This window comes from Rousettus aegyptiacus, unplaced genomic scaffold (assembly GCF_014176215.1).
Source record: "Rousettus aegyptiacus isolate mRouAeg1 unplaced genomic scaffold, mRouAeg1.p scaffold_m13_p_4, whole genome shotgun sequence".
Lineage (NCBI taxonomy): Eukaryota > Metazoa > Chordata > Mammalia > Chiroptera > Pteropodidae > Rousettus > Rousettus aegyptiacus.
Window position 1 is genome coordinate 61900227 of NW_023416307.1, and position 16717 is coordinate 61916943.

At 39.5% G+C, this 16717-nt stretch overlaps 2 protein-coding genes and 1 long non-coding RNA gene across 21 annotated transcripts in view; 1 reads left to right on the top strand and 2 right to left on the bottom strand.

Moving 5' to 3' along the window:
* The window catches only part of PHLDB2 (pleckstrin homology like domain family B member 2), a 196869-nt gene extending 196045 nt beyond the window's left edge, over positions 1-824 (bottom strand). For 4 of the 13 annotated variants that reach the window (XM_016150736.2, XM_016150734.2, XM_016150730.2 and 1 more), the window contains exon 1: positions 611-821. The gene's annotated coding sequence lies outside the window, so the exon portion shown is untranslated. Of the gene's footprint in view, positions 1-610 lie in introns of all 13 variants that reach the window. The other 9 variants (XM_016150728.2, XM_016150723.2, XM_016150722.2 and 6 more) reach the window with 4 other exon arrangements.
* The window catches only part of LOC118601623, a 42064-nt gene that overhangs the window by 18918 nt on the left and 6429 nt on the right, over positions 1-16717 (top strand). For 2 of the 7 annotated variants that reach the window (XR_004950381.1, XR_004950380.1), the window contains one exon: positions 13918-13965. This is a non-coding gene — a long non-coding RNA (uncharacterized LOC118601623). Of the gene's footprint in view, positions 1-10608; positions 11318-13917; positions 13966-14461; positions 14491-16717 lie in introns of all 7 variants that reach the window. The other 5 variants (XR_004950384.1, XR_004950382.1, XR_004950383.1 and 2 more) reach the window with 5 other exon arrangements.
* PLCXD2 (phosphatidylinositol specific phospholipase C X domain containing 2) overlaps positions 8567-16717 on the bottom strand; it is a 43576-nt gene continuing 35425 nt past the window's right edge. Inside the window, exon 4 of the mRNA XM_016150004.2 lies at positions 8567-12325. Coding sequence (XP_016005490.1) covers positions 12166-12325 — 160 coding nt within the window. The 3' untranslated portion in view covers positions 8567-12165. The remainder of the gene's footprint in view (positions 12326-16717) is intronic.

Sequence of the window (16717 nt, forward strand, 5' to 3'; positions counted from 1 at the left end):
GCTTTAGTGGTCCTCCATCAAAGGTAGGAAACAGCCCTGCCTCAGTAAATGATTGACCTGGCTGCCTGGGGTGATAAGCTTAGGTAAACAGGCTTGATTCTGCTCCAGCAATTTCAAGAATTTTAACTCCCTAGGTCCCAAAGCAGAAAAATACATAGGCTTCCTGGGAGATCCTGTCATTTGAGGTTGACAGCCCTCTGCAGGGGACAGTGTGTTCCTCAGAATTATGTGTAAACCGTACTCTGGTATATCTTGGAAAGAATTCATGTAAGCATAATTCTGGAACAAAGCCATGTTTGCAGAACCATGACTGATGGAAGAATATCAATAAATCACAAATATAATTTTTTATATTGAAAGATAAAAAAAACTTTCCAAACTTTTGAAATATGTAGAGGGACAACAATTTGCAGAGGAGAGAGAAGATGGAAGAAAAATACAGCCTGTTTTCAGGCTGTTGGTAGACAAATGATTGAATTCTTCTAACACACGTCCACATCTCCCACATCTGCTCCAGTAGACCATCATCAGACAATCTGTTCACAAGGCTGGGCAACACACTTGTTTTGTAATCTTGAGAGAAGGGTCCAGGACCAGACAGATCACCTACCTTGATTGCTGAATTCAATTTGGAGTCTTTCCTCAGTTTTTTTTCTGACTCAGCAGTGGCAGCCCACGACTGTTCCAATCCTTATTGGAGTTTGGGATGTTGGTAAGACGCATCCACATAGGCTTTTACTTTTCCCGAAGCAGGCGATTGAGGTATTCCCTACTGTTTCCTTTCCTGCTTTCTCTCTCTCTGGCCCCTGCAGATAGTGGTCACAGGCAGCAACTTGCTTGCAGCCAGGTATGTTGACAGATGTGAAGGAGGGAGCCTGCGCTGGTCTCAGCTGCCTAGTCTGGCCAATCATTACACACCAGGCCAGGATCTTAGTCCTGCTCAAACCCAACCAGAGAACTTGGTGACAAAAATAGACAGCAGCACTGTGTGCGAGGTGTGTGTGTGTGCGCACATGCGTGAGCACATATGCATGTGCAAAAAACAGGGTTTATTAGCTCCCGACTATCCACAAAAACAATAACCTTACAATTGGATCTGTAAAGTAGACAAGTACACACAGGAAGAAAATCCCTTTTATTTCACTTTTTTTTTATCTAACAATCTCAGAAGGAAATTTGGAGATCACTTTATTAAATCTCCTATTTAAGAATAAAATTCCTTCTATTGAATTCTTGTCTAGAATCATCTGGAAGTTCCTTGAACAAATATGTTTATTGAGAATGCACTAAATATGTTGGGCATTCTATATGATCTTATAATAGCTTTGAGATTTTATGCCCATTTTATGGATGAGGGAACAAAAGCTCAAAGGGATAATGGTCATGCAGCAAGTAGGCGCTGAAGCCAGGATTTGAACTCAAGTCTGCTCTAAAACCAGTATCAGTGTCAATGTACTTTGCATGATTCACACTATGGTAGGATGAAAAAAAGCCGCCAAAGATGTCAATGTTCTAATCCCACCTTACATGGTAGAAGGGGCTTTGCAGCTGTGATCAAGTTAAGGATTTTGAGATGGGAGATTGTCCTGGATTTTCCAGGTGGGCCCAGGGTATCCTAAGAGTCTTCTAGAGAGATCAAAATCAAAGAAGATGTGATGACAGAGGCAGAGTCAGAGGTGCTATGCTACTGGCTTTGAAGATGGAGGAAGGGGCCATGAGCAAAGGAAGGTGGCTTCTAGAAGCTAAAAAGGCAAGGAAATGGAATTTCCTCTAGAGACTCCAGAGGAACATGGTCCTACTGGCCCAGTTTAGACTTTTGACTTTAGATTTGGAAAGTAATACTTGTGCTGTTGTAAGCCACACAGTTTGTACTAAATTTGTTACAGCGCCAATAGGAAACTAGCACTCTCTCAGAAATCCTTGTGATTGTTAGCTCATTCTCTCACTTAGCATCCCAATCCACATAGGAATGCTCTTTATTAAGCCAAGCTCCCCCTTCTTGAAATGGCAACGTGTGGGTCCTAGCTCTTTTCAGCATACTAGGCTCTCAAGGAGGCATTTGAAAAATATTGGCAAGGACACTAGCAAAGGACTCAGTGTCCGGATGCTAGTCTCAGCTCTGCCTTAGGCCAGTCAGTCTGGCTTTCAGTATTCTCTCCTGTAACATCAGTGCCTAGACAAGTGTTTTTGGGTCCCTTCTACATCTAAAATCATAAGATTCTAAAATCTCAGTCATGTAACAATTTAAAAGTATTTGAAGATATTCCTGTCATTTGTTTCTCATCTTTTCCAAACTCAACATCCCTACTTTCTCATGTAACATAACTTCTGGACCCTTCACTCTCTTAGTTGCTCTTCTCCAGGTAAGCTCTACTGCAGGAGTCCCCAACACCCAGGTTGCAGACTGGTACTAGTCTGTGGCCTGTTAGGAACCAGGCCACACAACAGGAGCATCACCGCCTCAGCTCCACCTCAGATCATCAGGCATTAGATTGTCATAGGAGCACTGGTCCCTGTTGCCAAAAAGGTTGGGAATTGCTGCTCTACTGTACCCATTTTCCTCTAAAATGTGTGCTCAGATCTGTGCATAGGGCTGAGCCATCCCTCCGTGCCTGCTTGGGTGCTTGGTTTCTCTGGCTTTCTCAACACTCTATCTTGCTAGAGCCCATCTAACTATCTCTCAGGATTCTTTTAGCTTGTTCTATCCAAACTTGCCTCTTAATAGAGAGCACTTATAATCAATAAATTCATATGTCTTAGTGTAGTTTTTTTTTTTTTTTTTTTTTTTTTTTTTTTTTTTTTTAATAAGAGGGACCAGAGCTTTTTAGCACTGGTCTAAATTTGGATCTTTCCTTGCTTTCAAACATTTAAATGATCATTTATTCTAACAGGCACTTGAAAGGCAGTGCTTTACAGCATTTTAGGATCATAGATTCCTTTGAGAATTCAATGAAGTCTATGGATCCTCTACCAGTGCACAAATTTTGCATGTCATTCGGGGTGTCTGACTCCAATGAAGTTTTCCACTAACCCCTCTGCTGTATGGCAAATTAATTCTACACTTACAGTGTTGCCAGTGGAAGAAACCTTTGCAAAAGGCAATCTTACATCTTCTTCCAGATCCCCTTATATTTCACAGAGGCCTGGAAATGAGACTCTCTGGGCCCAGATTGGACAAACACCCCATGAGGATCAGGGCAGGAAAGTCTTTAGGCCAAAAAGCAGAGAAGTTCTCGGGTTAAACAAAGAACAGCTTTCAGTGGCCTCCTTTTGCAATAAGAGCTCTGTTCCTTAGAGTCTTTCTCCACAGAATAAATTCTATTCTTTAGACACCAGGCCCCTTAGATTAAAGCCATCTGCTTGCCTAAGGATTCTCTCAATTTCATGATGCTACCAGACAGAGGCTGACACTTCTATGTCCTCTTCCCCACCCATGCTATCCCAAAACACTGCCCAGCTGTGCAAACACCCTGGTCTAACTAGCACTTTTGTTTTACTGGCACTTGTCCAGGCCATCCTGGGTGAGGTTTCAGGCACATGGGCTTTGGCCACTGTCCCTCCCTTGCAACCTCTCACCCTCTCTAGAAAGAAAAAAAAGAAAAAGTTTTCGATTCTTAAAAATAATAACACTCCTTTGGTCATAGGGAGCAGATTTGCAGAGGGGTGAGCAAAGAAACATACTTCTGAGCAAGAAGAATTCCTTTGGGGGGAAAAACATACACACAACAGAAATCCAGGACATTCAGGACTCTTAGCTCCAGGAGTTCACAGAAAATGAATCACTTTCCAAACTGAAGAAATGGAGTTTGCTCTCTGCATTCCATGTGAACCCTGCACAGAGGTCTGTGGTACTGAGTGACTCTGGCTCCTTGTTTAAACTGCAGCATATGACAACAAAGAGAACATGCTCTTCTACAGGAAATATAAAGAAACTTATATTTAAAAAGAGGTGATTTTCTATCTCAAGTAGCAGTTTATGTATTTATTATTTAAATGTTCAAAAAGAGCACAGGCAAACCTAATTCTTGGCGAAAGTGTGTGATAGAATCAACTGCATTTTTTTTTTTTCCCAACCTGGAAAGGATTCTAAACTGAAGTTACTTCCATAGCTTCTTCACAGAGGACTCTTTAAAAAACTTAAATTTCATTCGAAAGGAAATTTTGTATCACTATTGAAAAACCCAGGATCACTTCTACAAAGAGAAGGTAACCACAAAATAAATATAACATAAACAAAATAATAAATGTTAGCTGGATACTATTGCCTTTTTTGTTTTTGCTAGATAAATAAAGGGTAGAGGTTTCATCATTAAGCTAAGACTTTTCTTTCGGCTAACCCGAATAATTAGATGCTTAATGATATTAATACTATTCAAGGATGTGGCTGTCTTCCACCCACAGCATTTCGCATACCACCAGTGGCATGAATCCCACTCTCTGGGCAATGTATATTTGGTCCAGTGATTGTGTAACTTTCTCTTTCATTGTCTGAATTTATCTGCTTTAGCTCTCATTACTGTAATCCATCCTTGCTAAATCATTCACCAATGAATACAAAGGTTAGTAATCAACCATGTTGAAGAAAGTGTTGGGTGCTATTTGATTGGGGTAGGTACAAAATTCCCACCCTACTACCAAGACTAATACTCTTGAATATTTATATTTCCCAGGGTCTGTGTTAAATGCTTTCTATATGCTTTCTTATTTGGACTTCTAAATAACCCTTCATAGTGGGCATTATTAGTCCTATATCCTATATTTTGAGATGTTAATTTGCCTAAGGTCGCACAGGCAGGGTATGAGAGAGCTGGGATACAAAGCCTGTTCTTAGCTCTTGTGCTAAGTAGGATGTTTATAATCCAGTTGTAACATGATAAACTAATTGGTGATATTAAAGAGTTCATACATAATGTAACAGCTTCACTGTCATAGAGGCAATATCTCAACCTAAGATATTGTTCAGAAATTGAGGCGGATCAGTGGGATCTTTGCAATTACGCTATGCAGGTTGTAACTAAATGATAACAAAGTGCACGCAGGAAATTCCGACTATGACTATGTTCTTCAATTGCTACGGCAACTTGAACAGAAACATAATTACCCCTGATTACCTGCTCTAACACTAAACTATATGAAATGAATGATTGCTTAGAATTGATTTGGTCTCTGCTAAATTCATACATAGGATTTTCACTTCAACACGTTACTTTTGTCGGGGATAGGACAAAAAGAGAAATTCGCTGAAATTAAGATATTCTATTATAAAAATTAAGAACGAGGAAAATATTGGACTCTTGTTTGCTAACAGAAGCTGTGGACCCATGCTTATTTGTTCTTCATACACACAAACATATAATCTCTCTGCAGTGTTCTATTTCTGGGCATTTGGCAGCCACTTAGAGTAATGTGGGCTGGAGATGGGGGTCAGGTGAGAACATGGTCAGCAGGACCTGGCCTAAGCCTGCTAGAAACAGCTAAGGATGAAGTTTATAAAAGTCCAGGTGATGAGGCGGTGTGCACGTTTCACACACGGCTCTCCTTGGAGATTGCAGGCGTGTTCAGCTGATTCCAACATGTGCTTGGCAAGGCTGAAAGGGTCTTCATCCAATACAGTAATAATAAAGTATTTTGTTGATGCCAAGTCTATAACTTTTTAAAACAAAATTAGAAGTGTGTCAGTAATAAAACATGCATACAAAGTAGAAGCGCCTGCTGGAGTTTTATATTTATTATTAGATTTAAGCTTATGTAGGTAGTTCAGATCAAATACAAGAAAAGACATCATGTCATGTCTATTGAACTTTTTCACAGTTAAAATGAGGTAATCTGGCTTTACAATGTTTCAGTTTCAATTAAGCAGTATAATTCAGGTGGGGGAAAAATGCCAAGTGAAATGTGTATGAATATAGCATAATTATGCCACAAAATACATTTCAGAGTATCAAGCAGCATATATGCAAAATTTTAACTCTAATCTTAGGATTGGTATAATTTATTATGATTTTTACTTAATTTAGCAAACAGCATGCACTGTAATATAAAACAAGCAAGAGGATAAAATATAATATCTAATAGATTATTTTCAGATTCACTCATCATCTGTACTGACCAAGACTTATTTTTACTATGACAATATCTGTACAGTAGTCCTCTCTTACCTGAGGTTTCACTTTCTTCAGTTTCAGTAATCCACAGTCAACCACAGTTCAAAAACATTAAACATAAAACCCAGAAAGACAATTCATAAGTTTTAATATGAGCACTGTTCTGAGTAATGTGATGAAATCTCCTCCATGCCCCTCCCTCCCTCCCAGGACATAGCTGATTCCAGCACACATACATGCTGTACCCGCTCCTCCGCCACTTGTCACCTAGTAGCCATCTAGGTTATCGGATTGACTGTCACCATGTCCCAGTGCTTGTGTTCAAATGACTCTTATTTTTCTTAATAATGACCCAGAAGCACAACAGCGATGCTGGCAATTTGGATATGCTAAAGAGAAGCTATCAAGTGCTTCCTTTATGTGAAAAAGTGTGCATGTACAGGCAAAAAAAATAATATGTATGGGGTTTGATACTATCTGCAGTTTTAGGCATCTACTAGGGGTCTTAGAACATATCCCTCATTGATAAGGGGGGACTACTGTATTTTCTAACTGCTGATCAGTGAGATTAGGTATTAAAGTTGGCATATACACAATACATATATGCATACACAATACAACAATACATACACAATCTGTATGTAATACCAACTGGGGTGTAGATTATTAAGTATAATAGCAGCAAAGTACCACTGTCTCTGGAATATGTACTAATATTTATCATACTGATATTATAGGTTCACAATTGAAGTGTTATTAGTGCTATAAACTAGTAACTTGTAAAACTGCAAATGTACAAAGCTACCAAAGGCTTATTCAACATTTCAAAGTGCTGCGCTCCTTGGGCTCAAAGCTTGTGAGCAAGCCCCTGCTATTTGAATGAAGTGCTGGCCCCAAATTCTGGGCTCCCATCAGGTACAGTTCTAGTGGTTGGGTGGGAATGAGGAAAGGGGCAGAACAATGTATATGAGAAGAGTGAGAAGCAAAAACCACAATGCGTTTGGGCATCATCAAATACATGTTCCTTTTATAAGTTTTGCCAGCATCCTGTGATTAATAGTGATCAGCAGATGTTAGAGGATGGCCAGGAGACAAGAGGAGAAAGTGGTATTCTATGTAGGAGATGAGAAGGAATGAGATCAAAAATGTCTCTAGACTATTAATGGGGTTGTCTCAATAAACTATGGAATTGAATTCCTAGTGATGAGAAGAAAAATATTTCACCCAAACTATGTGGCTTAGAAATGAATTTAAAAAGTCCTAAGAACAGGTTTTGTTGGAGAAAAGACTAGAACACTATATCTACTGCAGGATACAAAGAATTGTCTTAGAGTATTTTCAGTGTTTAAGATTGTGCTATTTCAATAACATCAACAGTATTGTGTACTGTGTTCTCTGGGTGAGGACCAATTCAGCAATATAGTGACGTTGTCACTATTTCTAGTAGGAAGTTGGGGAATCCAGAGGATAAAGAGATAGTGGATCCCTTGGGGGCAGTAAAGAGCTGTTTAGTATCACTTGGAATTAAGGGTAAAGTTTCCAGCTAATCAGCTGTCACCCAACCAGTTCACTCCGGTGTGTCCCAAGGCAACACTTATAAGTGACAAAGCCATGGTGGCAAATATCAGGAAGCAGTCTGAGCAGAGGGCCAAGCTACACCTGGAAGTTAGTGGAATTTAGAGGAACAACCGTGTTCTGTGTCATACAAAACAAACTTCCTGTTAATTTGGAGTCTGATGTTATCAATTTTTATTCGTTAACTTGTGTCACAACATGACTATTTGGAGTGTGTTTGGGAAAGCCCATCTCTCAGGAGCACACATATGGTTGGAAGATTTCTTTCAGCCCTCCTCATCTTGTGATGTGCATCACTAAAGATGCCACTGTTGGACAAGTTCTGCCATCCCATACCACTTCTACTTGAAGAAATGAACCCAAGTAGCACTTCTGCACACATGCGACACATGGACAAATTACAAATGTAAAGCCCCTTAACATAAGGCTATTAGCCCTATCATTAGAGACTTGATATTTTGGGGAGCTAGTTAACCAAGATTTGCAAAATAGCACTAAGGTAGCAGATGGTATCTTTATTCCAGTTGAAAGAACCAACTCAGATTTAGCATAGGATCACTTCCTTGCTCAGTCATGGGATGGGGAGTCTCATGGCTGTGTGCCATTCATTAGCTCGTTCTGTTTCCCAGAATCTAACGGTAAAAATCTGCAGTCAGCCAATAAAGAGCATTACAAACTTCAACTGTGATATGAACTAATTCTGTCCTATGGTCTGGCTTTGTATAGCCTTTTTGCTTCCCAGGAAGACAGGCAGTTTCATTTCAGTTCTCATCTCTTCTGTTTCCCCACCTTTAGCTTTGCACTAAGCCTTCTAGCTGAGTTGTAATAATGTCTCTGTGGGAAGCATTTTCTTATGGTAAGATTCAGAAAAAAACAGAAACAGAAAATCCAGTCACACCACAAAATGTGTTTAATTCTAGAATGCGCCACCACATTATCTTCTTGAACAGAAACAAAAACTTTGTGATGTGAATATGAGGTCATGAAAGAACTAAGATTCTTAAGAATGATCATTGCCTGGGCTCGGATCATGAGCTTTCCTTTGAGTTTATATAAAATCTTGGTTTTGGACTGTGACTTAATTGTTCTCAAGAATTCAGGGGTCTGATCTCAGCACTAAGGAAAATAACTAAATTTAATAACTAAAAAGTCCAGTACAGCAAATATATAATATTTTCTTTGGCATGACCCATTTGGATCTGCCATTAATTTAAAATTTAATCCTCAATAATTTACTATTCTATCAATGCTATCTTGACCTCTCCAATCCTAAGAATATCTTCTGGACTCAGGAAACTACAGTGGTACCTCTAATAGGCTCCAAGTTCAAGCCTTTAAACACTGCTCTAATCTAACTGAAACCTGTGATGGTCCCCTTTGCCACGATGCCATGAAAATGTGGCCAGGTGGCAAATAGTCCAGGGAGCTCATGAAAACTCAGTCAACTTTTCAGTGTAACTATGGCCCCAAATCCAAATGCCCTCTTTGGCTCAAGCAAGTACATTTTTAGATGATCTTGAGGTTAATTCTGAGCAAATATGATAGCCTTGTTTGATCTGAAAGGTCCCCAGAATTTGTGAGAATAAGTGATATAGCTGGGTAACCATTTTTATTGTTGGCAGTTGTAGACTATGCCATGGAACTGAAGTCAATTTTGCCTGTCCCATCACTGACTCTCCTTGCTTGGCTTTAGGACAAGGAGCAGAACACACATATCTCTTACAATATGTTGAACAACTTTTTCTTGGGGCAGAGATTCTGCCAATTCCGGGGTGTTTACCAATGGTGAACTATAAATAATCCTCCTTCTATCTCCCAGAACTCCTGCAGAGAATTTCAAAATGCAAGCCAGACTGTCAACCCAAAGCAGCATGCAGGAGTAAGCATCTGCACTCACCACAGAGAGCAGGACTCCATGCATGCAACCTTGGTACCGTTTTCGGTGCTTTTTCTGTCATGATCAATGACTTACCATGTGAACACTGAGGTGCACTTAAATGGTACAACCCAAGCACAACTATATATTTTAAAACTAAAGGAGAAAATCAAGTAAACATTTCACTGAACAGTCAGCAGCCCTTGGGTGTCACTGGCATCCTGTGTAGATGTCTGTCACACACCTGGCCTCATAGCACCGAGCACCTGGACAAAGCTGAGGCTCAAATAAAACAGAGAAGAGTAATGCTCCTCTTGCCTCCTTATCTCTTTGCCAAGTAATAAAGGTTTGAAGAGCGGAACCCATCTAGTCCCTAGCAATTGACTGAGAATTAAAAACAAGACCAAAGTGAAACAATAACAACAAATAAAAACCTGAGGGTCGGCCAGGGATTTCAGAGCTTATCACTGGTTTAATATCAGAACTGAAGGAAAATTGGGAAAGTGAGGGCACTCACTTTCTTATTCCTTTCTAGAGAAGGTGCTAAATCATTTGAAAATAAAATCCCAGAAACCCTTTTGGAGAGTGGTTCAAATGCAAGAAAATGAAAAGTTAAACCAGATTTTTCCAGAAGTGTTTGTGTTGTGCCCTCCTTAGCTGTGGCAGCTAAAGGCCAGGGCTTAAATTACTTTGCAGAGTAAAGACTGGAAGACCAAGAGTTGGGGCGTGCATGTGCTTTTAGTATCTCCCTTAGGCTACCCCCCACTGCAGGTGACATGCAAGTCCAGCTATGAACATCGAAAAATAGAAATGGGAAGCTGCTGGGAGGTGGTCCAAAGATCTTTATACATGCACACATCCATCCAGGATTCCATTTTTATCTTTCTTCCTTAAGAATCCAGAAGCTGACACTTCCTTAGGGATTCTCAGACAGTTCTGAGGAGCATTCCCATGCCCAATTTTCTTTCTAGCTCCTTCCTCTTCAATTCTCTTATAAAGGGTCATTCTCAAGAACTGAAAGTTCTTTATGACCTATTTCATTTTCTGCCCCAGTATGTGCCTTCTCAGATCTGGACTACACCCACACATGAACACTGCCCCCCCCACATGACTGGGGGAGCCACGATGTCTATAGCAGAGTCAGAGGTCACTCACAGTCCTGAGAGGCATGGTCCTGGTGTGGGAGGAAGACCATGGCAGCATCGGGCCTGCTGAGAAAAGTTCAGGAAGCTCCTCTGTGAGTGCTCTTGAGGTAAGGAGCACTGAAGATACTAAATCTATAAATAAATAAATGAATAAATAAATAGAAATATAAGAGGGCTCTTCACAGATAGGCACCTCTTATAAATAAAAATAATAATAATAAAAAAAATCCCCTCTGGAGTTTCAAAGCCCTCATGCAGTAGAGATTAGTAATCTCTAAACAACCTGAAGAAAGGAGAACAATCGAGACACAAACTGGAAATGTTCCAACACTGGGTATTTCTCACTTGATGACACGTGAGTCATCCTAAATGTCCCCGAGGTAGTCTTGTTTTCAAGGAGTTACAGAATGGCTCCAAACCCACTTGGAGCATCCTCCTTAAATCCATTGCACTTTCCCATGCATCCTGTGCCTGCTTCCCCGGTGTCATGACAAGGTTCCTTCCATCAGCTTTGTGTCCCACAGCATAGACCTGAGTTCCAGGAAGACAAGAAGATGCAATTCCAAGATCTGGCTTGAAGATCCCACTCCAAAGAGGACTTTGCCAGAACGATGCAGGTGCTTACCTGGCAGCTATTTTGGGAAAAGCTACAGAATAATAAAAAATATCTGGCGTGCAACGAACATGCATGTCTATTTCTTGTTGGGCCTCGCACTGCAAAGAACTCTCATCATTGCTCCTTCACTTTTAAGAAGGAGCCAAAATAAATAGAAAGGAATCAATTCTTTAAAACCGGGAAACACATTTCTGACACCAAGGGCAGTATGCACTGTTTACTTAAAGAATGAAGTCGATCAGTTACAAAGCACAAGCTATGTAAGAACAGCTTGTGACTGAAATACCTTGGTGATAAATGTCTTACTCTCTCAGGGAAGAAGTGACATTCAACATGTTTAGGGAGAACTGGTGCTTGATCCTTTATCCCCTTAAAGCCCCAGATTGATATTAGAGCCGCCCCACAGGGCAGCACCTGAAATGAGCCATTCTTTTGACCCGGAATGCCTTTCTGGTTCAATCTTCTCAATAGCTCAAACACAACATCCTGGAAGACAACAGGGAACTAGGCCAATTAGGGGAATACTCAGTACCCCAATGGAACTTGGAGACCCCATTGCCATATTACATTCAACATAATAAGCCACTGGGGAGATTCTAACCTCGATCTCATGAAACATGCTTTTTTTTTCCCCCCTGGGACTTAAGATTTTCAAAAGTCTCATTTGGGAAAAATGCAATTAAAAGGTCTATAATTTTGTCCAAATGGCTCTGAGGAGGTAAAAAGAAAATAAAAACCCTCCTCGTCTTACTCACTTCACCATCATTGCCTAGGGGCCATCCTATCAGAAACTGTTCAGAAGTCTAGCCTGGAGCAACAAATCCAACACTGAGTTAAATAAAAATTAAATCAGCATTTAGCTAAAGCTCTATCCTCCTGTAGGAGGTCATTCAATTCGATGACAGTTGTGGCAAAGTCCACCAGGTCCACGAAGTCAGATGTGATGATGTTGACACCCATGACTCCAGGCTTCTGAGTTTTTACCCAGTCCAGGATGGCAGGAAGATTCCTACACAGAGGAAGATGTTGGGGGAAGAGAGAGCAGAGGGCAGAGTTTAGAAGGACTCCTCCAGAAATAGAAATAAAACATTTCTGTTAATGTAACAAAAGTATCTCAATAAAAGCATGAGCCCTCAGAAGTCTGTCCATTAAGCTTCATATTCCTTCAGGGATGAGGTGATATCTATCCCATCAGAAAATAATATTTTTAGAGTTTTTATACTGGAAGAAATTATTTGTCCCAAGCACCAAAGAGATTCATGTCAACAGGACCTTGAAAAACCTATAACAAGAGCCCAATTACTAATAGGTTCTTTAATTTTTTTTATCATACATCTTTATATCATGGACATTTTCAAACATATTACAACATTGAAGGAAAATTACAATAAGTATATCCACCCTCTAGATTCTACCACTAATATTTCACTATACTTGCTTATCACCCATCTATTTGCCAATCCGTCACTCTATTCTCTCACCAATACATCTTATATTTTTGACAAATTCCAACTGTAAATATTTATATACATGCCCTAAACACTGTAGTATGCATATCATTAACTAGGATTTCATTTTATTTATGTCCATTAAAGTGCACAACTCTTAACTGTAACCTAGCTGGGTTTTGACAAATGTATAAACGTAACCCATACTCCTATAAAGATATAGAAAATTATCAGCACCCCAGGAAGTTCTTGCATGCACTGTGCCCTTCAATCTTTACCCCTATCTTCCCAGAGGCAACAATTAAATTATTTTTTTTCTACCACAGATTAAATTTGCCTGTTCTAGAACTTCAGATAAGCCACACAATATGTATTCTTGTGTGTGAGGTTCTTTTACTTAGCATTTTGGTTTTAAAATTCACCCATGTTGTTGTATGTATTAGTACTTTGTTTTTTAATCAATGTATAATATTCCATTGTGTGAATATACTATAGCTTGTTTATCCATTTTCCTATACTATACTATAGCTTGTTTATCCATTTTCCAGTTTTTGGATATTATGAGTAAAGCTGTTACGGGCATTCTTATACAAGTCTTTTAGTGGATATTTATTTTCATTTCTCTTGGGTAAATACCAAGGAGTGAAACTGCTTTATTATATGGTAGGTTTACACTTAGTTTTGTAAGAAACTTCCAGATCTTTTTCCTAAGAGGTTGTTCCATTGCACCTTCCCATCAACCAAGTATGAGTTCTGGTTGCCTCATATCCTATCCAAAATTGGGTGCTATCAGTCTTTTTAATCTTAGCCCTTCTAGTGGATGTGTAAAGGTATTGCATAGTGTTTTCATTTGTGTTTTCTGATGACCAACGATGTTGAGCAGTTCGTCATGTACTTGTTCGCTATTTGTATATCTTTTTTGAGAAGTATCTGTTCAATTTTTTTACCAATTCTTTTTTTCCCTTTATTTTTCTTTTAATTGTTGAACTGTAGAAGTTGTTTATATATTCTGGATGCTAGTCTTTTGTCAGATATAGTTTTTGATATCATATCCCCACCTGAGACTCCCTATTAATTTTTTCACTTGCATATTTTGGTGAGCTGAATTTCTTAATTTTCACAAAGTCTAACTTACCAATTTTTTCTTTTACAGTTTCTGTGATAGACCTAAGAAACTTTTGCCTACTCCCGAGTCACAAAGGTATTTTCCTCTTTTCATCTTAAAGTTTTATGGCTTTAGCTTTTATGTTTAGATCTAAGATCCATCTCAAGTTAATTTTTACCTATGGTGTGAAGTAGGGGGTCAAGGTTCGCTCTTTCCACGTGGATAGATATACGGTTATTCCAGCAGTATGTGTGGCTTCTTAATGTGTGACCAATGCTTTCTCAGTTGCCCAACAAACACAGTCTGTCAGCCTCATTTTATAATTTGAGGGCTTAATATGTGATAGCCAGAACATTTTGTGCATAGAAGCTCACAATTTAGTGACAATTTATGTAATACTTTCCATATTAGCAATAAGGATAAAACACCATGGGGCAGGGATAGAGAAGAGGGAGCTATGAAGTGTCCTCATAGTTTTACGCCATCGTTAAAATAGCTCACTAAATACTTGATCAGTTAAAACTGCTTTAAGAAAGATACAAACTAGGGCTTACATTTTAAAAAACTGAAGATTTTTTTTTTTTTTTTTTAGGAAGAATTTATTTTAGGCCAAAATTGAAAGTAAGTGAAGTTTATTATCTGAATGAGCCCCATTCTCTTCCATTGGTACACTCTCCTGGGTTGTCATCTTCTTTTCTTTTAGGAGGCTGACCTCCCTTCTTTGAGCACACATCCTGACTTCTTAGTCTCCACTTACACAACTTGTCAAGGCCTTGGTAGCATTTTGTCTCTCTCCTCTTTCTTTTCCTCTTATCATGACAACTATAATCAGTCTTGGGTCCCTCCGCTCATTCAGTATAATAAGCAATGGGCTAAAACACATGTCATAAATTGACTTGCATTTTCTATTAATAGCTGATTATGACTTAATAGACCACCATCACTGGGGTACTTCCATTTTTAACGAGGACTCTCAAAGACATAATAATCTCAATTTAACCTTAACTTATTCAGTTTTGCTGTGCCTCAGTCTCTCCCCCTGTAATGAGAATAATGCCTACTCCATATAGATTTTTTTCTGGGAATTAAATAAATGCATGCAAAGTGCATGTAACCTTGTTGGGGATACAATAAGCACTACACATGTGTTTGGCACAAGAGAAGGAATCATCAACAGTGGAGTTTGGGGCTGGGGGTAAGAAACTTTCCTAAAGTGGTCAGTCACATCCTGCTGCCTAGGTGGCATGAGAATGAAGGGCTACAAATATAGTCTTCCCTTGGATGCAGAGACCTGGAATACACAGTGGTTCACATGAAGGCGACAGCAGTACTGACCCAATCAAGACTTCCTTTTAAAATTGCTAGTCACTGTTTAAGTATGAAATGCAGGTGCCATCTTCTGGTCATCATGGGGAAATGAGAATTAAAGGCTTGGTGGAAACTCCAAGCCAGAACCAACCCTTGGGGGATCCCTGGAGCCTGAGCAGAGAAATGTGGGAAAGACATGCACCTGCGGTCACCAATGACAAAGAGCTCTCTGTGTCAGCTTTGGGTTGCATGTGTCAACTTTCCCCAAGGCAAAGATCAAATAACCAGGATTACGCATGAAGAAAGGGAAATGTAGAACCTGCTGTGTGGAGGAGCCACTTTATTTTCTTAACTTCTGGCATTTATTTACCAAGACGAGAGATCAGTGCAGAAGGTGAGCCAGATATTGCTGACAGATCCAAGGCACCATGTCCCCAGGGCTGCAGAGCAGCAGGTTAGGGGCTTCCCTTTGGCTTCGAAGCCCACTCCACTGTGTTTCTGGGTTTCTTTAAGAATAGGGATGGCATGCCTATTTTGTGCCAGATAATGTGGTAGACATTTTCGTGTTAAGACTCTACAATCTTATGTGGTATTATTAACCCCATTTAATTAGTGAGAAAATCTTAGCAAATTTATCAAAGGCCACTCTGTTGTTAAGGGACTGCATTAGTTTGCTAGGGCTGCCGTAAGAAAATGCCACAGACTGGGTGGCTTAAACAACAGCAATTTAGATTTAGGTACTAGTAAGACAATTACATGCCAGTGTGGCAGAAAGGAACAGGGCCCTGAACCAGTCTGTGCTGAATACTGAAAAAGGCAATAGTCCAACAATCAGAAGTCCAGAGTTGAGATTTATTATTGACTCTTACTAGCTAGCTATGTGGGTCTGGATCACTGAACCTCACTGAGTCCCATCTGAAATGGGGACGGTAATGTGCTCTAGACAATGTACTCTCTTAGAGGGTGATTTAATCTAAGAATAAAATGAAATCATCTACAAGAGGGTACTATATATTTAGAATATAGTATACAGACATAACTTACCTGATTTTTAAATATGCCCTCTTATTAGTATAGCTCTCTGTATAGCCTTTTTAAACAGTGATTTTGACATTGTTTTATAGAAATTTACATGCTCATTTTTCATGATAGACTAAGTTTTATGAGGGCAGATACTTCATTATTCATCTGCTATCTTTGGACCTATCTCCTCCTAGGTAATCAATCTTTGCTAAGAAGGAAGGAAGGAAGGAAGGAAGGAAGGAAGGAAGGAAGGAAGGAAGGAAGGAAGGAAGGAAGGAAGGGAGGGAGGGAGGGAGGGAGGGAAGAAAATAAAGAAATCATCTATAGATTTACCAAAGGCATGAGGAAAATGGTAAGGATATTTGAACATCTTTTATAAAAAAAGAAAGTTCATAATGCTGGATCTTTCGGGGACATATCACTGGTTTATGAAATGCATTTTTCCAAGTTCAGCATAAGTAATTTAACCAAGACTTAGTCGAGCCAAACAAAAAGGGGTTTCTGATTTTGTTTATGG